Source organism: Abramis brama (genome assembly GCF_963993115.1).
Source record: "Abramis brama genome assembly, chromosome: 5".
In the NCBI taxonomy this organism is placed as follows: domain Eukaryota; kingdom Metazoa; phylum Chordata; class Actinopteri; order Cypriniformes; family Leuciscidae; genus Abramis; species Abramis brama.
This window is the reverse complement of record NC_139967.1, coordinates 15,691,900-15,713,987: the sequence shown is the minus strand read 5'-3', so window position 1 is coordinate 15,713,987 and position 22,088 is coordinate 15,691,900. Positions and strand designations below refer to the sequence as shown.

General features: G+C 41.0%; 1 protein-coding gene across 7 annotated transcripts in view; it reads right to left on the bottom strand.

The window, feature by feature from the left end:
* The window catches only part of trpm3 (transient receptor potential cation channel, subfamily M, member 3), a 137,507-nt gene that overhangs the window by 44,989 nt on the left and 70,430 nt on the right, over positions 1–22,088 (bottom strand). For 6 of the 7 annotated variants that reach the window (XM_084115390.1, XM_084115386.1, XM_084115392.1 and 3 more), the window contains exons 7-8: positions 7,745–7,919; positions 5,500–5,623 (exon numbers count right to left, since the gene is read on the bottom strand). In XM_084115390.1, the coding sequence (XP_083971516.1) occupies positions 5,500–5,623; positions 7,745–7,919 (299 nt within the window). Of the gene's footprint in view, positions 1–4,664; positions 5,624–7,744; positions 7,920–22,088 lie in introns of those variants that run through there. The other variant, XM_084115389.1, reaches the window with a different exon arrangement.

Sequence of the window (22,088 nt, the reverse complement as noted above, 5' to 3'; positions counted from 1 at the left end):
GCCTCAGCCCCTACCTCTACAGAATGTCTACCCCTACATTCTGGTCTCCAGGGATATACATAGCTTTGGGTGACAACTGCTTGCCCTGAGACCAGAGGTTGCAGCACACACTTAAGGAAAATCTTTGCAGATTTTCTTCCCTCAAATCTTAAACATGCTCACACTACAAGATTTGAAAATCGTGGCACATCACACACTTCAAAATGTTATTAAGATTATCGTGCCAGAGGAAGTGCCTCACTTGATCTCACGCAGCAGATCGGAAGCTGAAAAGCGGATGTAAACAAAATATCTGTTCTTCATATCAAGTCATAAGCTGCGTCCAAAATCGCATACTTCCCTACTATATAGTAGATGAAAAATAGTATGAGACAAAAGTTTCTAATGAATGGCGTCAGAGCTGGTTAATACAATGAATCAATGCCATTGATCTCTATGAGGTGATGCATCAGCTTCAGCGTTACCCATGCGACGCATTGCTGCTCAGCTGAGCCTTGTAAAGTGGAGCTCAAAGTTCAAATTAAATATTAAAATAATTAACAGCTTGTTTCATTACATTTATCTTTGAATGAATCCGCATTTTTTTACATTTACGTTGAATGAAGATTTTAATGACTCAAAGACAGTCCCTTGCCGCCACCTAGTGGCATAACAGTGTAACTGCACTGAGTGACAGCCTGTTTAGAATGCGCAGAGACAAACAATGCCGATACTGGTGACATATCAGCAGAAAGCCTCTCGTAAAGTGAGATTCAAGGATCGGAACTAAGTGTTATATAACAATGGCCTAACAAGCTTATTGTCAGGTTTATGTTCTGTTATTATATTATGTGGACCCTTATTTTGACGTATCTTCTGTTTCCTCCACTTCGTTTCAACAAGCTTTTTAGTTTCGGTTTCATTACTGAACATGTACTCGTCTTCGTGCCTGCTGACCACAGCGTAACACTTATTTATTTAGCAATAAATAAATAAATGGAGATAATAGCCTACCGCATATCGCACTGTTGAGTCACTCAATATTACCTCAAGGGAAATTCCTTCACCACGACAGCCCTACTTGTTTCTTATTGGCTATTTTGACAGTACTGACGTAATCACAGTCTTGCTCAACCCGAATTAAAATCCTAAACATCAAACATGTTTGATATAATCAGGGCAAGCCCAATTTGTGTGAGAGCAAGTTCGGGAGGTGCAAGATTCGATCTGTGAACGCCTCACATTACCAGATAATCTGCGCCTCACATCAGAACCGATTGAGGTCCTTGACAAGATTTTTTCTCAGATTCTCGGGAGGGGAAAAACAGGGATAAATCGGCCTAAAACTCCTGTAGTGTGAGCCAGGCATAAGAGCATGAAATACAGCCAATATCTCCAGGCAATTTATGTGCCACGAGAAATGATCTCTCTACAGATCCCATGGTGAGCGGCCTTGCATGGCCGCACCCCAGCCCGTAAGGGCAGCTGAGATGCTGATGACACAATGGTCCGAAGCACAGGACCTTAGGACATGAACAACTTTTCTTCCATATAGCCAGGGAACGAAGGCATCTGCGCGTAACCCTGATCATACCTTGGTCCTGAGCCATCACTTCAGGGGTCTCATGTACAGCAGGCCAAAAGGTGTCATGTTTGATGCAGCTGGCATGAGCCAAAGCAATCTTTGAAAATGTTCTACAGTGACAGCCTGGCCTAGCCTGATCCTGGTTACTGTCTTCTGGATAGACTGGATAGAAGGGGGGAAAACATGCTCACCTGAGCCCCAGATGCTGAACCGCCATCCCTCATGACTGGGCTAAGATCAACCAGTTGTCCATATAATTGCGAACACGAATGCCCTGGAGTCTCAGAAGAGCCAGTGCTGGATCCATGCATTTTGTGAAGGTGCGAGGGGATAGAGATAGGCCAAATGGAAGGACCTGACACTGGAACGCTTCACCCCCAAAGTCAAACCTCAGGAACTGGATATATGGAAGTAGGGTCATTTAGATCTATTGTGACAAACCAGTCCTCAGACTTGATTTGACTCACGATCAAAGAAACTGTTAGCATCTATATAATTCTCTAGGTGGATCAGTATGGTGCATTGCTAACACTAAGTTCAGTGCCCTGAAGCGGTTGGCCGCCAGGGAGAAACCCAACACGTTTTTCTACAGGCAAACTCCTTAGGGCCATGACGATTTCGGGTGAGGTTTGCGTTCACTGGGAACCGGTGTCCCCCGAAGTGCACAAGGCGGCAGGGAAACAACATCGATTTCCAGAGGGCTCCGTGGAGGAGCATCAGGACTTCTTCCCAAAAGCCTTCTTCGAGAGAATAACGATCCTCATGGAGGTACTCATGCCTCACGTACTCAGGTCCGTGGCCCGATGCAGCTCTTTAATGTTGTCGGGCCCAACCCCTTGCCCTCATCAATTTCCCTTAATAGGTCTGCTTGGTATGCCTGCATGCCATGATATGCAAGGGTGCACCAGCACAACTAGCCACCATATATGACTTGTCCACCTAACCGGAAGTTGTTCTGCATGGTTTGGTGGGTAGTGTCGGGGCTTTCAGGGATGATGCAGTGTGAGGGAGGAGATAAGATGACAAAGTCTCTTCCACCCACGGCAACATCCCATAGCTGTTCTCTTTCGAGCTCATGATTGAAGTACATGTTTGTTGCTGGGCTCAATAAATGGGAAGTGTGTGGCTTCTTCCACAATCTCGATGACTCAATGTGGAGATTGTGAAAGAACGGCAAACCCTGACATTGAGGTTGTGCTCGGCTAGACAGAAAGAGTTCATCTTGTTTACTTATCCGTTTTACTTCCTGCTTTTCTGGTAGCTACACGATATTAAGTTCGACAGCACGAGTCACATCCTCGACCAGCTCCTCGTAAGCCTCGATGCTGAGAGCTTCCAATTTCTTAGAACTAGAGCTCAAGCATCAGGCTCTCGATCGGGGTGCCCGAATGTGAGTGCTGGAACCTGCAGATGAAGGCAGAGAAACGACCAAAGCCGTCACCACCTCCTCTGCAAGCTCCACTTGAGAACCCTACGACTTAAGATGCCATGCAGCCTCGGGTCCCGAACGGTGAGGAACGCAAGCCTGGCCCACCTTGTCAAACAAAGGCAGACGGGAGCGGAGCGTCCTGAGCGGTAGCTGCACACAGTGAGTACAGGCAGCCCCCTTTAGTGCTGCCTGTGCATTCTCCACTCCCACAAAATTTGTGTGTCCCCACTCGTGATGTATCTGGGGCAGGGAGGCACACACTGTTTGTACTGTCTTTCACTTGACATATTTATTTTCTTTTTTTGAGACAAACAATGGCAAATGGCAAACAAATAGGTACAACAGTAAATGACAGTTTCACACACCGAGCCATTGCTGAAGAAGCTGATGCTGTTGTGTGCCGGCTTACCTTTGTAGCTTCCGTGGTGCCCTGTCACACGCTATGTCACAACGCAATGACAATCAGGATTGGACTAGTTTCACACATGCTTCAGATGTTGAAGGCGTTCCCAAAAGTGTTGTTATATGATGCAGCGCCAGTGCCCTTGAAAGGGAACTTAGTATGTCATAATTTTGACTTTTTATTTCATAACTACAATTTACCGAAGCATGATTTTTTTCTTATGTTCCATAAACACAGTATGACATATTGCAGCAATAGTAAAAATTGTATAATAGTAAGCTATTATGAACAAAGCTGTAATACTCAGGTACTCTGATACTGTTTCATCTTCAAATTAAACTGCTAAGATACGATAATTACTCCATCTTCAAAGACTGCCAAAGGCACCTCTAATACTCATTCACTCTAGCTTCCTAATCACAATTGTAAATTGTAAGCAGTTTTTCTAATCATCAAGCATGGAAATTATCCCATTGGCTTGTCCTTAGTGGAAAGTACAGCAACGAGGGAGCAAAAGAGGAGATCAAGCACTGAGCTGAACTATGTGCATGTATGATGAATGTGAGATGAATGCATTGGACTTAAGTTCTCTAGGTCCCAAACACACATGCTGCACTCATCTGCCAGCACATCCGATACCCAACTGAGCAGAAGCGTACATGTTTGTGTAAGTAAGTAACAGATTATGATGTATGTGTGTTTATTTGGTATATTAGCAGTGGCATTTTGTGCTTGTACACTGGTTTAATGGCAATTCTACTTTTAAGTAACATTTTTAATTTGCTTCCCTTAGTTGCGTCTCAAAGGCGTTGTGATCTCACTTTTGAGTCATCAATAAAACATATTCTAGTGGGTGGCATGTGAACTAAAGCCAATGTGCTTTACTCAAAACTAGCTCTCACCTTCAACAAAACAGTTTGCATCTGAACACAATTGCATTTAATCCATTAAAGCATATAAATACAAAGGCTTAAGTAAAAGTCATATGGTGTGTGGGTACAAAGATTCATATCTATGCTTGAGAAGGTCATCTTCATAATGAGGATTAACACATCTACAGCTACAGATCATACACAGTGGAAATGCATGCACTAACAACACTGAAAACACAGTTATACAAAGAATTAATTAAAAAATAACATGGTGTGCACATACACAAAATCACAAATACATAGACACGTGCACAGACAATGAGTGAAACCACTACAATGACTAAAAGAAGATTCAAATCATTATTAATAAAAGAACAAACACAAAAATCACTTTGAGGATGTATGATTTAATGACTGAAAACATAATCTGAATATACAAACACAACATTGAAATTTAAGTTGAACTACATTAACATTCAAAGACAACTAGAAACGTTTTACATGCAAATCATGGTCTTGATAGATTTTACTTGATAGATAAAAAATATGGAAGCATGTTAATATAAAAGTAGGATATGTTTCTCCTGGCAACACTGAAGCTGATTGTTAAAACTCTTTATTGAGGCATTTCAGGATGTTCTGGAAGTAATGGCTAACAGGGGAAGGATAAATGTGAAGTGTCTGAGAGCTTTTAAATGAGCTCAATGGAAAGTGCACTCTAATTGAAAAGTCATACAGATTATGGAGTCGTCAATCTGGTGAATAATTTAACAGAGGAGTAGTGGATTCAAATATATGACAAGTTTTAGGTGATAAAAGTACTTAATAGTAGCAAGTAATACTTAACGGTAGTACTTAATAGTTTTACTTTCTGTGCATCAGAGAGATAAAGAGAGAGTGTATGTGTGCGAGAAGCTAATATGAAGAGAGATGGTCTAAGGGCCTGAGGAAATGTACTTCATGTGGGCTGCAGAGGTAGTGACATTTATCAGCCCCAAGCTTAAGGGCCACTTTACACGCATCTCTGACTGTCTGATAGAATAACGGCATGCTGACATGGAGAGGAATGTGCGGCAGAAAAAACTCCTGGCTTTATTGCGAGTTCACTCTCATTCAAAGAATTCAAAAGATACAAAGTACAGCAAAAAGGCTCTAGAGGAATCTCTTTAAATCTGTCAGATCAGGGGGGTTTAATCATTAGGACTTTTACAGCCACACTGCACACACTCACCAGTTCTTTCTTCTTCATGCACTCCATCAGAATGATGAAGAGATGCTGGGCCTGTGTCCGACTGTATGTAAACGTCTTCTGAATGGTGACTAATAACTGGTCTCTCAGAGATTCGTTTATGATTCTAACATGTAGTCAGAGAGAAAGATGAGACTGTGATATCAGAGCAATTCATTTATGCAATGAAAATATTCCAACAGAGCGCAACAGTAGGGTTCCGGAAGGAAAAATCCCATTAATTTTCTCCATAGACAAACTGCTTTTTAATGATAAAATATGATCCTTTCAAAAAAGACCCACCACAGCTCAAGTCACTGTGATTTCAACTTCACTTTTTGTTTAAAAAAATATGTGCTTAACATTCAAATTATCTGTAAAGAACTACACTACCCATAATATTGAAGAGAAATCTTCACTGGAATTCATTTTATATATTTAAATACTTTTCAGTAAATGATAGAAGTTAATGTTGAATAGAACAAAATCTAATTAATCATATAGGTTCCTGAGATTAATTGTGATTAATCATGTTAAGTACATTTAATTGCAATTAATCAATAATGCAATAACATAATTTTTTCCGTTTAAATATTTTGCAGTAAATGAAAATCACGGGATGTGAATCGACTAAAAATGTATTGGTAACACTTTACAATAAGGTTCATTAGTTAACTACATTAGTTAACATTAACTAATAATGAACTGCACTTATACAGCATTTGTTCATCTTTGTTAATGTTAATTTCAACATTTACTAATACTTTATTAAAATCTTGTTAACATTATACTATATTGCAAAAATATTATATGAATATTTAAAAAAATTCTACCAGTTATGGACATTTGAAGAATACATAATTTGCAGTGCTTTATGAGATGAGTAGTTCATTGCTAAAAAAAATCCAATAAAACCAAACGCATCAAGAACACCTTGTCTTTATCTCCAATTCCAAATTCCTTTTTTTGCTTAAAGGCAGGGTCGGCAGTTTTTTTCTAACAAATTTTTTTCACATTTTTTTAAAAACTTTATTTATATACCAATACATAATTAAAATGTAAGTACTCTGAAAAAGAGAGTATAAAAATCAAGTGTCTGTAGTCCTCTCAGGGTGCAATAAACACAGCTACTTATTCCATTCACTCCCACCCCCTCCCTTCTGGGCTCCTTCCAAAGTAAGGCCCCAAAAACACATGAACGTGCGATGCCGACCGCTCAGCTGCCAGCTGGAGGACGCGTTTACCAGCGCCGAGCGGAGAGGAGCGCAATGCATGTAGTGACATCATGTCAGAATCACATGTAATAAAATACCTAACTTTATCATTATGAATATAAACAACTAACATGGCTGTTAGTACTCACTATCAAGCTAGAATATCGATACTGGTAAAGTTTAAAATATATTGAGTTTGATTCGGTAACGAGCTAAAAACAGGATGCATTGATACACGTTTTCCCATACCATCAGTTACACTGTGATGAAGGTGAATTTCGTGTAAGATTCATAACATATACGGTGTTTTGCATGTAAGAGCTTCCACGATGAAAGCACTGTTGGCTTTGATGAGGACTAACGTTACACTCCGGAGACAAGTAGCCTACCTTTCTACCTTACTAGTTCCTTTTTTTGCCTTGTTTGCCTTCCCTGACTGTATATGCAGGTACTGGGAATTTTGACTGCTCTTTCTCTGCCATAACTGTGATTCTTCCTAGCTGCCGTGCCTCTCTCCGTGCCTCTTCACCTCCTCGAGTCAAACGGGTGCGCGCATGTGGGCAGCTCCTGTAGCAGCAGGGGTGGTAGCCATGGTAGCAAGGGAGAGTGACAGTCGCCCAGCCAATCATTTCATTCGTTCCGAATGGAAATAAGTAGCTGTGTTTATTGCGCCCTGAGAGGACTACAGACACTCGATTTTTATACTCTCTTTTTCAGAGTACTTACATTTTAATTATGTATTGGTATATAAAGAAAGTTTAAACAAATTTGGAAAAAAGTTTTTTAGAAAAAAACTGCCGACCCTGCCTTTAAATTAAAGTGTGTAATATTTTTGATTCATCTCATATCTGGTTGGCTTGGTTCATGTCTTACAAGTCCTTATGGAGAAAATTAATGGGAAAAATACTTCAGAAAAAAAGTGGCCATTTACTTATGTGCTCTATTCCGTGCTACAGTTCAATCATCATCTATATGTAAATGAATATTCATGTCTTATCATACTGTTACAGTGGAGAGAGATAAACCTCACATACCCGCCTTCCTCTGAGTACTTGTGCCCAAAGGCCAGGATGTCAGAGGCCCGACCGCTGCCGTCACACACCACCACAGGCACTGGAGGAGTGTCTCTCAGGTACTCCAGTACGATAGAGATCACATTAGGACCCCCCTCCACTATCAAAGCCACCACTGGAACACCCTGTCCGATCCCTGCAGAGAAAGCAGAAACGTGAGTGAGAAAAGGGGGGATGTGTGCGACCGTGTGGGTGGCTGTTACAAGGAAAACCAATCAAAAAGATTAAAGTTGAAGGGTGCATTTTTTCTCCTCTACTAGTTTAATGTGCAAAGACAACTAGAGGTAAGCCATTCATATAAAGTGTAAACACTGCACACGTGGTACTTTGTTTGAGGAGTCTGATATTTTAATGTCTGGCTTAAAGGGATACTTCACCGACTAGCATTAAGCTTTGTATCAGTAGAAACCCGGTAGTATTTTCGAATGACCGTGCTTCCATCCCTCATGTCCCCCTGAGACGAGAGATTTCTGTATTGTGTCTGGAAAAAAAATTCTGTCCATGACCGTCATTTTGCGTCATCGGAGGCTATTTTGGCCAGAGGCTAGAGACTACAGCCAGTAGTAGGAGCTAGTTCCGCATGTTTTCAACCTGCCCATAGGGGGTGGGATCTCACGATAAAACAGCGTCTTTCCAGTTTCGAGTCAACTAGTAGCCTAGTTGTATAATTTCCTCCGATACTGCCCTCTGGAACCAGTAGGCGTAGCTTGGGAGTGGCCTCATAGGGCAGCGAAAAGCAAGTGCATTCTGGGAGTTGTTATCTTTCATCCACATGAGCCAAAAATACATTTTCTGGCTTTTCTCAGTCTAGAAGGCACCAACTTCTAAAATAATTTCACATTTCTACTACATAAATGACCCAATTTAAATACACATTCATCTTTCCAGCGGTGAAATATCCCTTTAACCAGTATTGTGTGTTTTGGGCAGCACCACCTAAAATAAGCTATTTACAGGGAATTTATTAGTTTGAAGACAAGCAGAGTGGAAGGGGCAAAAGGGGTGCTGGGAGTGTTTGGAAAACAATCATTATTTTCGAAATTCCTTTTGTGGCACAGAAAATACACACTTTAACTTTAAAAATGTGAATTTTGTCAACATTTATTCACTATCATGACATTCCAAACCTGGGGTGAGTTTCCCGTACAATGACATAATTCACTGCTTCACTACCATAGCACAATGCATCGTTGAAGAGATCAAGTAGCTAGTCACGACTGTTTCCCGAAACCATATTGTCACAAAGTGGTCGTTCATCCACGTTGGATAAGGATGTCACGCACGTGGTGGAGTAATAACTTATTTGAATGAACTTGTTTGAGATCAAATTAATGCTAGATGTTTTGCTATGAATTACGGACATGGCATCTGAGGACTATTTTGGACCTTTGGATCTTTGGCCCCGCCTACTGGCGCGTTAGTGAGAAGAGATGGAGAGAAGAGAGATACAAGATCGCTGGACTAAAAATAATATTATCATCCAAAGGATCCTCATGCAAAGAAAGTGGTTATTTATTTTAAACTATATGAATGACTCAGTAGAGCATGATTTGTTTGTTTGGTACATGTTATAATCTACACTGCACAATGAATCTCTTATTTACATTGTGTTTGCACTGTTAGTTATGATGAAAGCATTAGTGCAGACATCAAGTTTCAATGATGAGATCACTGCATTCATGCGATCAACAGACTGTCTGTCATCTGCTCAGTGCTCATCACTTCAAGCTTTCATGCAACAGGAGTAGAACTAAAAACAATGCTATAAGCAACACTTTTCATGATTAATCAATCTCGACAGCTGTAATAGTAAAAACGTAGTAAAAGTTTTCGAGAGAGTTCCACATGTGGAAGATGTTAGCCAATCACAGCAGTGGGCATTCACATTGACGTCTCACAGCAGACACACCCCTTTCAACAGAGCGACCAAAGCAGAGGGATAAAATCAGGGACGAACATGCCCTTTTATTTCTAAATGATAAATAACATTTCTAAGTTATGACTGACCCTTCAGACATCCTCATTGATGACCCAATTGTGTCTGTCAGCATGATGCCCAACATCCATTGTGAACAGAAGATAGTCCTCAAGAGACACAGAGAGAGAAAGTGTTTCCTTTTTCTAACTTTTATCTGGAGAATTCAAGTGCTGCATCCATATGTACTGAATTTGATGACCAAAAAATTCCATTCCGTTTCATAAGCAATTTGATTCTAACTGTAATATGTCAGTTATAATGTCCATTTTGCTTACAAATGAAATAAATTCTACCACTGCTTATGCTTTAATGATAAAGGGAAGTGTTTCAGACTGATTAAAATTGGTACCTTGTCCTTTTTAGAACTATTCATTGAAAGAATCAAACATTAGAATCAAGCTACACTCATCATGCTGTGTTTTTAACCCACTAAAACTGGACTACACTGGTCATGTCATTTTTGCGTGCAGCCTGCGAGGACAACTTAATACAACTTAAGTGCACATTGAAATGTAACATTTCGTTTGCTGTGAAAGTACACACTTGCTGCACAATCAGATAATTTCTACATTCATTAATCAGCTGCAATTAACCGCTCTTGGTTTAAATAACAGGTGTGCGTGCAGTGGGAGAGGACCTGTGCGAGATCAGGTGAACAGAACATAGACAGATTAGTTCTCCTCCTGCACTCTGACTATTTCCAACAACTTGATGAGTACAAGTTATGATGTTGTGCCTATAATTCAAAAAGCATGTTGCAGCTAGATCTTCAGTGCTTAAATTATGCAACGTGAGATAAAGAAAGAGGGAAGGAGGGAAAGAAGAGCAAGGGAGAGACAGACAGAGAGGTACACCAGATCCACATGTGCTGTCATCATTGTGCCTAAAATGGGTACGGTTACATAAAGTAATCTCTATTTTTAGCAGCACACTGACTTCAAAAGCAACTGCTCAGCTGGTATAGGAATCAGAAACAGTGGGATTTACTTCTTCATTCAACACCTCTTCTTCCCACTGTTATCGCTCTATATCATTTACTGTTTTATTGTGATATGTGATATTTATTGATCAGCGAGTCCTTCTGCCATGATGTTTGTGGGCTTACAGAAACGCTTTTATTCCCCTCCACACACTAACTCACACACATACAAGGCAGTTTGCTCCACTCTGTCTAGACTAGCTCTTATGTTACAGGACATGATATTTATTATTTATCTTCCATAATTTTTATGTTCTCAAAACGGTAAAAGCCATGGGCAAAATTAGGATATTTTCTATTCCGATTTCTTTCATAATATTTTAATACATTTTAAAACAATTGCATAAGTTCTACCATTCCCTATATGGCAATTCAAACCATGAATATATGTATTTATACAGTGTTTATGGCATTTTGATGCTAGCAACCAAATACCAGCTAGTATTAATATAATATTCCTGCTATTTCTTATAGTATTTGTAAAATAATAATATAATAAATAAGCCTATAATTGTCACGTTTTGATGTGTTGAGTTCTGTTCTGTGATCTTGTTTTCCCCTGTCTTTGTGATTTTGGTTTGTGATTAAACCTGTCTGTTTAATTAGAAATTCCCATCACCTGTGTCTTGTTAATTATCCCGTTAGCCCCAGTACATTTAAACCCTGTGTTTTCCCTCAGTGTTTGTGGGTTGTTGTCCATGTATGGTTGTGTGTACTGAATTCCTGGAGGTTTCCCTTTGTTCCTGTATGTTTCTGGAAGCTTAGTTTGTAAATAAATCAACTACATTGAAGTTCCTGTGTCCTCGTCTTCAGCATCCTGCAACAACCCTGACAATAATAAATAATACTGTAATATAATTTAAAAGAAACAGAGATTCATCTAACAATTTGTTAAATTCTAATAGAATATATTAAGTTTTTTAGCCCCACCCACATCAATCTCTTTCTGAATAGAGATACATAAACTTAATTCAGCAACAAATACATATACAGTCTTCATAGCACAGCCCTGATATTTATGATAATTACTGGTTGTCCAAGGAAATCTTGCTGATTAATCTAGTTAAAAAACAATGAGGACTGTGCCACAGATGGTTCAGGTGACCAAGGCGGAGCAGCAGTGACGAAACGTTCAAGGTCGAGCCAGGGTACCAAAGGACTGAGGCTGAGCCGTTCGGACTGAGGACCAATGTGGAGCCCGGCGGAGCCGGAGGGATTAAGTGCAGCTTAAGGCCCAGAAGTCCATGGTGCAGGTAGAACGACGTCTGATCAAGACAGAGCCGGTGGGATGAGGGAGCCTGTTGAAGCAGTAAGGATTATGGTCCCTGGTGAAGCCGAGGGAGGGAGGAGCCAAGGCGGAGCGAACAGGTTGACTAGCCGAGATGGAGTGATGGGCTCAACTGCTGGAGGCTGATCCAGGGGATCCTCTTGCCAAGGTGGAGCTGGTGACCAGATCTAAGGCTGATCAGGGTTGATTGGTGGATCTAATAGAGGAGCTGAGGGACTGAAGGGAGCCAGCGGAGGCAGAGCCGAAGGACTGGCTGGCTTGGACAGAGGAGGCGGGAGAGCGAGGCTGGGTGGGAACATCGTTGATGACATGGTGCTGGAAGATGACACAGGCTTGGTGCTGGGTGGAATCAGCGGCAATGAAGAACACATGGGCTGCATCCAAAATCGTATACTTCCCTACTATATAGTAGGTGAAAAACAGTATGTGACAACAGTCGTATGTCCGAATTCACAGTACTCATTAAAGAGTAGGCAAAAATTACCCGGATGACCTAATACTTCTGGCGAGATTCTGAAGTGTGCATACAATGGACACTTTACTATCCCATGAGGCCACGGGAGAGGATTTGTGAATGGCAGTGAAGCAACGTAACTGATGCTGGTAGGTCACATGATAATGACAGCATGGCGAATATAGCGAGGCCAGATTATATTCATACTACACACACACACACACACTCATACTATATAGAATGTACTTCTTTAGCGATCATGAAGTAATTACTTATTCAAAATAAGTACCTACACAAGAGAGTATGCGATTTCAGATGCAGTGGAGATGGGGGACTCGAAAATATCCACTTCCAGATCCACAATCATCTGCTGAGACCAGCTGCACCTCACCCTTAATGGCTCAGCCTCCTGCACCAAACCCTTCTGGGTCTGGCGTGGTGACGGGTGTGAGGTGGGGCTGGACAATAGGGATGGCCTCCTCTTCTGCTTCTCCCACTGTAAAAGAGGACCCATCCAACCACAGGGTGATGTGAATATACTGTGCCAAGGTCCGGCAGATATCCCCTCTTGGCATCAGTAATCTGATGTCATTGTCTAGCCCGCACCTGAAACCCTCCATCAGAGCGAGGTTGTTACAGGATGCAAGCTGGTAGACGTTGGTAAAATCCTCCACATAGTCCTCAATGTTTCTGCCACCTTGAAAAATAAAATTCACAGGACCTTTCAGGACCGTGAAAATGTCCTGCTGGGGCTGTTTTTACAGCAGCCAAATCCATATTTTAGGGTCCATTCTTCTGTCACACTTTGTTCCAATAAAGATGAGAACAAGTATATTCACAGCAGTATTGAATTTACTAACAGAACTGAAAACACTAAGAACACTATAACAACCTCAATACAGCAGACATAGAACGGACAACTGAACAAAGGTAACTGAGGACTTAAATACACAGGGGTAAACAAGGAAAATAAATCAGCAACAGGTGAACTTAATTAGTGAATAACTGGCGCAAAAAAAAAGAAAATTAGGTCAATATGCAAATGCAGAGAACTGAAAAAGAACAGAACCAAACCAAAACACAATGAAACTAAGCAGAACAAAACATAATCCTGACACCTGGTGGGAACACCAACATCAAAACATAACATACTGGACTTTTTCAGCAGAGATACACAGTAACCACAGGCACTGTAGCAGATGCTAAAAGAAGTTATTTGGGGGAAAGTAATGTGGTTTCCAAAGGTTTTCGATTTGGATGTGAAGAGCAATAAAACATGCTTTCACAAATCTCAGAAAGAGAGAAAGAGATCAATCAGATAAGAAAATTAAAAGATTAAAAAAGCCGATGAGTGTTTGCTTGTGCTATTGTATTATAATGTCATCCAAACCTAACCTTTTCTTTCCAACAAGCCTCAGTAGATTCCAAAAAGACTTTGAAATGAATCTGGGTGGGCAGGGTGTTTGTTTGTCAGTGTTTGTTCTAACGGCCGAAATCTTCAGCTGCCAACTACATCAGTGGCCAGAGAAAGTAAACAACTGAAAGAAAAGTTATTTTTGAATCTCAGTACAGTCATTTGCCATTTAATCAGAGAATGTCAGACGTGTACCCAACAGCAAGTCAAATGACATCTGAGATCTATTATCAACATCAAAAACCTCATCATCCCTTCATTTTCTATAGCAGTTCATCTATCATCAAAATAATTATCAAGTCTGTTATCTCTCATTAAGATCAGATCCATTCGGAAGCATGATGATGATGGCGCTAGAAATAACTTGAGGGTTATAGTAGTTTAACACAAATAAAACAGCACAAGAGACTGTAAACAAGTTGTTCAGTTTCATAAACTGTGGCTTTCTGTGCTGATCCCCCACCAAGCACTTGATGGTCCCCCTGCCATGTTTCAGACACCCACAGTGATACGTCCTGTGCCACCAGCGAACTCCATAACCTCTTCACATTTACCAATTGACCTACGGCACCACCACAAGAGAACGGCAAGCCCAGCATTAATAGAACACAAGCCCCTGTGCTCTGGAAGAGGAGGCTGAGGGGTGTTACTGAGACAGAGACGGGTTGATTTTTATGACCCCCTGCCAAGCATGTAGATGGAAGATGAATCTCATGATGAACGGGCAGTTCATTCTGTGTCACTCTCAATCTATTTCATTTACACCTTGTGTGAACAGTCCTATCCCCTGCCTGGCAGTGACAAATGCGGTTTATTTATTTATTCAAGAGATTAAAAACAAGATAGACACAAGATCCATGTCCAAAACTGATATAATGAGTTTTTGTGAATATAACTGCCAAACAAACAATGATCAAGAACTGAAAGTGAGGAAGAAAACATGTACTATTAATTTGGTTCTATCTGTGTGGGCTAAACTTTGATTTGATCCAGAGTTTTCTATCCTTCCACACCTCCAATAACTGCAAACACTCACAAGTCTATTAGACCCTATTTCATCATAGTCCTTACAGTTAAGTACAGAAAATGTCACGCAGAGTATAATGATAAAAAAATAAACCATCCAAAAATTATCATTTACTCACCCTCGTCACACATGTTGAATAATGACTTGCATGTCGATTTGTGTGTCGCACAAAGATATATAGCTTTAGAAAGCTGAATTTTCAGTGTCATACAATACTTCAGAAATCATTCTAATATGCTGATTTGGTACTCTAGTAAAATATCGTATTATTGTGATTATTGTCAATGTTGGAAACAGTTGTGCTTTTTTCATGATTCTTTGATGAATAGAACATTCAGTGAACAGCATTTATTTGAAAGAATTATTATTATTTTTTATTGTATTTTTTACATTATAAATGTCTTCAGAATTAATTTCTTTTAAAAAATCATACTGACCACAAACTTTTGTCATTTGGACCAAATAATTTTTCCCTTTTGTGGCTTGACACCTCGCTAGTCACTATGGACTGTTGTTATGGAATTTAAGATTTTTTAAAATGAAGACTTTTTTTAAAATGTCTCCTCATGCTCAGTGAAAAAAGACTGGGTTTGGAACAACATGTGGGTGATTACTGACTGTTCCTTTAATTCCTGATAATATTTAAAGGAATATTCTCGGTATATAAAAGTTTGTGGTATTGACAAACTGTATTTTTCAATTTGTCCCTCAACTGGAAAAAACATGTGTACAATGGAATACTAAGGTGAAAGTACACCCTGTGCATAAACAGGGTTTAAAAGCAGAAATGTGAGGCTTGTATTTTTGTAAAATCATTAACTTGAATTAATCAGTTAAAAAATATGATTTTATCAGTAGTATATAGTCATTTTGTGATGGGACTACTTTTCAATAGGGATAATTATATTAATTAGAATTATAAAGATTTCATGTAACTGCACAGAAAATGTTAGTAAGTGAATCCATCCCACTCATCCTAAAAGTGTAATGTTTAAGAGTTATTGTTATACTTTCATAATATAGTTATTTTCTGTAGCCTATACTTTAGGCTTCCATTATAAGCGCAATAGCTACTGTCCATGCATTTTTTTTTTTTTTTACAAAACTGAAGGAATTGGTCAAAAATATCTTGTGTAAATCTACAACATTTACGGCATAAGCTTCCTTTACAAGGGTAAAAAAAACTCCAATCAAATAAACCTTTAAGAAGATGGAAAAATCTCCCACAGCACCCATCCTGTCTGGTCAATACAGCAGCTACTGCTCCATTATGCTAATGTAATGGAGCCCGCAGAGATGAGCAGCATGGAACAAAATCCAGAAATAAACCACCAAAGTAAAAAGACCAGCTCATCATCTCATCACTTGGAGACCCAGTTAGTGCAAGGGAAGGCTAAAACAGGTTTCTAGGCTAGAATCACCATCGGCAAATATAGTTTGATGTGACTTTTAATCAGAGTGTGAATATGACTGACTAGAGCGTTGAATGAAGGGTGAAATTTAAATATAAATATAACGCAGCATACAAATGTAATAAAAAATTGAGAATATTACAGTAATTCATATGTTAATGAAATTATGGCTATATTCACAAAACCCAAAGGGGTGAATTCACCAAACAGTTGTACCACTTTTTAGCACAATTAACACTATGCTAATGGAAATGATGGAGAAGAGCGTTATAACCAGGCATATCAAGTGCACTCATTTTACAGTTTCAGGTGCCTGATTCAGAGAGGTGGATCTACGGTCCCAGATCACAGTAGTAATACACAAAGGGCCCAATTTTAACGATCTAAGTGCATGGTCTAAAGCTCAGGGTGCAATTGCACTTAGGACGTGTCCGAATCCACTTTTGCTGATTTAACGACGGGAAAAATGGTCTGCGCGCCAGGTGCATGGTCTAAAAGGGTTGTCCCTATTCTCTTAATGAGTAATGGGTGTGTTTTGGGCATAACGTGAAATAAACCAACCAGAGTCTCATCTCCCATTCCCTTTAAAAGCCAGTTGTGCTCGCGCCATGACGGATTAGCTATTTACATGACGGAATTTGCAAGTGGAAAGACTGAACGCATCTCCAGAGCGCAAACGGATCTGCTTGAGCACGAGGTTAAAGTGGGCAAGCGGACCATACGGGACAAGCCGGATTCAACCATATCTTTATGTAATATTAATATTTTACATTGTAACCCTTTTTTTTATATTTGGCTAGTTTGTGTGCTGCTGGACGTCCCTGTGTGTGTAATAAGCAGAGTATATGCGCATTGTGGACCCGCCTATAGGCACACATTACTAACGCGCTCTTTAAATAACAAAAAAAAATATTGCGCATTGACTTTAGAACAGGTTTTTGTTGGTCAATGGCGCTGTCTTTTTCAGTTGCCTCAAAATAGCAACGCGCCAACAATGCGCCTGAACACACCTCGTTTTCAGACCAGCATGCCCATGGGCGCATAAATAGGCGCAAATACATTTGCTATTTAAACAACGTGGCGCAGGATGTGAAAAGGATAACTGCGCCAGGCTGAAACTAGCAAAAAAACCTTGCGTTGCACTTGGTGCTGCATTGCGTTGGGTGTATGATAGGGCCCTATATGTCAAATTGATAATATTAAATCAAATACTAAGTATGCATTTTAACAATTTAGTTGATGAATTTAATAATGACAGACAAATCAAATAACAGAATCCCAATAATAATTAATAAATATATTATTATATATATTATTTATCGGGCGGCCAGGGCATGAGACTGACGTTCGGGATACCAGGGCGGATCGGCCTTCGTGGCCTTTCCGTGAGAGCCCGGCTTGGCTACTATCGCCGGGGACGAGGGCTCAGGCGTGGCGGCGGCCATCTTGGCCAGAGACGAGGACTCAGACGTGGTGACGGCCATCTTGGCCGGAGGCGAGAGCTCAGACGTGGCGGCGGCCATCTTGGCCGGAGGCGAGGGCTCAGGCGTGGCATGAATCTCAGGCTGGACAGGCATGACGTGAAGAAGCTCAGGCTTGACAGGCATGACGTGAAGAAGCTCAGGCTTGACAGGCATGACGTGAAGAAGCTCAGGCTTGACAGGCATGACGTGAAGAAGCTCAGGCTTGACAGGCATGACGTGAAGAAGCTCAGGCTTGGCAGGCATGACGTGAAGATGCTCAGGCTTGACAGGCATGACGTGAAGATGCTCAGGCTTGACGGGCATGACGTGAAAAAGCCCTGGAAGGGTGGTCTTGAAGGGACGAGGCTCTGGAAGGGTGGTCTCGACGGGACAAGACTCTGGAAGGGTGGACTCGACGGGACGAGACTCTGGAAGGGTGGAAGGGTGGACTCGACGGGACGAGACTCTGGAAGGGTGGACTCGGTGGGACGAGTCCCTGGAAGGGTGGACACGGTGGGACGAGACCCTGGAAGGGTGACATGGCGTGAACGGTCTTTGGCTCGGTAGGTATGACGTGAAGACATTCAGGCAGTGTGGCGAGGAAGATGGCTGGTGATGGTGGTTGAGTGGTGATGTAATCATCAGCCTCACCCCTGATGAAGGCTGAGCCGCTCAACAACAGCACATGATTCAGGTATTGTGCAAATTAACATGTTTTTGCGGCTGAAGCTGGCTGGTGCAGAGGATCGTCCAGTCCAAGCCCAAACACGTTCTTTAGGACGTCATCTGTCCAGTTGACCTGGTATGAAATTTCTAGGAACTCTTTCACATATACTTTGATCGGGCGGCCATCCTGGAAACAGTGTATCAGATGATCGGTTGGGTTTTGATGGATGCAGGAAATGCCCAAACTTTAAGTTTAGGGTCTGGTCTTCTGTCATGAAACAGAAGGATTCACTTAGCTTAAGAGTGATTCGGGACCGATCTGAGACCGATCTTAGTGACGAGGCGGGGTTGACCCCATTGCTATGTATGACACAATCTTTTGAAGACTGTGATTGGTTGGTTGTCCAAGAAGGAAAAAAGAGAGCAATTTTAAGTATAGGGTCTACTCACACACACACACATTACATATATATATGTATATAAATCCTTTTTTATTTTATTTACCATGCTGTTAATTTCCTATAAGGTATTTGATTGGCTTAGAATGATAAAATTCAGGTTCCACTCTTTCCAATTACACTGATTGCTGGCATGTCTATTTAAGTGGTGGTTTGAATGTTGGTTTTAACGTAGCAAACATGGAATCAAAAACAAGAAGGACGAGAAAGCCCGACTGGACAGAGGCACAGTGTTTACTGTTAGCCCAGTTAGTGGTTTAACACAAGGTCATCCTTAAAGGAAAATTCGGGCCGGGTGTCACTGCATGGGGCAAGAAGCAGACGTGGGAGCTTATAGCGGTTAATAATACATTTTTAACAGTTCATTCCCCCTGATTGTGCGCACCAGGAAAGCCTGCTATATTCATAAATGCAGTTTTTTGAGCCTGCAAGGTGGGAATGTTCTTTTTTCTTTACTAGGATTTATCTAATTTTAAGAATTCTTAGAATTTTGACACTAGGAGCTACTCTTTGCATTAAGATTTTTTATGAATATGGGCCCAGGTTTATTTGCAGAAGTATGTGATCGCAACGATGGAAGCAGGTGAGTAACTGATAACTTCAGGATGGATATCTGGATGAGTAATGGACTTATCTGTTGCAGGTTTGGAAATGGAGATCAAGGCAGATGACTGAAGACAGATGAAGGAAGCAGATGACTGAAGACAAGTTGTTCTGGTAGGTAAGGAGTCGGGTAAGGAGTCGGGTAAGGAGTCGGGTAAGGAGTCGGGTAAGGAGTCGGGTAAGGAGTCGGGTAAGGAGTCGGGTAAGGAGTCGGGTAAGGAGTCGGGTAAGGAGTCGGGTAAGGAGTCGGGTAAGGAGTCGGGTAAGGAGTCGGGTAAGGAGTCGGGTAAGGAGTCGGGTAAGTGTTCTCTGGGGGTACAACAAGTCCAGACAATGGTGAACTGCAGAGGGAAGAGTTATATAGTGCTGGATGATGATCAGTGAAGATTGGTGACAGGTGACAGTAATCTCTGTGATTGGGAAGTGCATGCAGGTGAGGGCCAGGAAGGATGATGGGAAATGTAGTGAGGAGGTGGTGACTAGCTGATGACCGTGACACCCAACACACAGTCTAGTTCACATTGGACCGTTTACGCATATTTCCCATGTGAACTAGGAATTAAACACTGATTCATCTCAGTAACACCCCTCATCCTCCTCTTCCTGATTCCAATCAGACTGCACCTAATCCAGAACAATGAAATTGATTCTCACATCCCATCTTATCCTGCAAGGAAATCTTCATTGCATCCCGTGCACGCTACTCTTTCCCTCATCTGAGAAACACTCAAAAAGACCTCCTCATTAGCCCAACAACAGCAGGCACAGGTCTGTAATTCATTTTAATCCAGTACCACTGCAGTGCTTGTCAGAATGTGAATACATAAGCCGGGCCGCAGCCTGCCACAATTCTTCCAAAACAAAGAGATTTGATTTCATGTTTGAGGGTCTTTGTAGCTCTGTGAGCCTCATGGTGATAGCTCAGAGCATTATTGATGTTCTTCTAGTGTTGGAAAGGACAGGTAATAAAATAAAGAAATGAGCTCTGCCTAAAGCCAGAGCAAACACCACCATCACACAGCTGATGCAACAGAAAACACAGAGAGAGAGAGAGAGAGAGAGAGAGAGAGAGAGAGAGAGAGAGAGAGAGAGAGAGAGAGAGAGAGAGAGAGAGAGAGAGAGAGAGAGAGAGAGAGAGAGAGAGAGAGAGAGAGAGAGAGAGAGAGAGAGAGAGAGAGAGAGAGAGAGGTGGCTGCGGACTGAGATATGGCTCAGATATATGAACCTTCTGTCATGAGAGTGATGTCAGAATAAACTGTTCTTATCACAGTGTGAATATGTGTCATGAATGTGTCACGGGATGATTTAATGAGCTTAAACATGTTTCATCTGTTCTGCTAACAGTGCTCAAACATGTTTGAAGTCAGAAATTTCTACATGCTAGAGGGTTGGATGTGTTATAGGTTTTGCTCATTTAAATGTCAAGGCAGTTGCCGGTTTAAATGCTGATTATTTTAAGTGATCCGTACACATGCTGCTTCCTACGGATGAATCAGCGTGGGTGAGGCTGGTGTCATTGTTGATGTGAATGATGACGCCTGAGCGTCCCTTTGACTTCCCAGCCCCCTCTATTACTCCAGGCATAGGATGACAAAGGGAAGTCCACAGGTCACATGACAGAGGTCAATCTCTAGCTCACTTCCTGTTGATGACCTTGCGCTGTATATGGCAGGTATATGGAATGGCTCATTTGGTGCTGTGGAAAAGTGTTTATGTATTAAATTGGCTAAATTATAAATAAAAATAAAAATATTGAATGATATCATAAATGAATACATTTAATAATTAAATTAAAAATAATTAAAATAAATTAATTATTAAATTATAAAGATACACAACGTTGGAGACGTATCATGTCTGCTGGAGGGAAAGAAATGTAAAGTTTTTAAACTTTTGGTTAAAAAACCCTTGCATTTCAGCTGCATTTCAGTGTCTTCTATGGAAGACACTACATCACAATAGTGTCTTCTATGGAAGACACTAGCACGGATTTCAGACGTGAATCATGGCAGAGTCGACGAAGAAAATGCGGTCGGAAGAGTCAAGGAAAAGAAAACGAGAACGTGAAAGGGGATCAGGCCGTGAGTGCAGAGATGGCTCTGCGTGAGTGGTATTTACGAAAGTAACGTTAAATACAAGTACTTCACAGCAACTCAAGGGTCACCGTTTGACAAAAAAGGTAAACTGCATAGTGTGCCTTTAAATAAACAGACAAACCAGCTTAATAAGATCACAAGGGGGCGTGGCTAATAAGAAACACCTGGGGAGACTAATCAACATTAAACATAACAAGGGACTGCAAAACATGGAACAAGACTGGGGAACACAGGTTGAAAACATCACAATAATTCAAGCATATGTCTGTGTGGTATAGGAATCTTATGAAAGTATGATCGAAGAATGCATGATCCAGCCAGTGGAGAAAAGTAACCAGTGTATATTAAAAGCACTTTTTAATGACCCTAAATGATCCACATGAGCACAAACAAAATAGTCATCTTCTTCTTGTGTGTTTGTGATTTATTGCATTTATACCAGCTTTAATCTGAATGTGTTCCTTCAG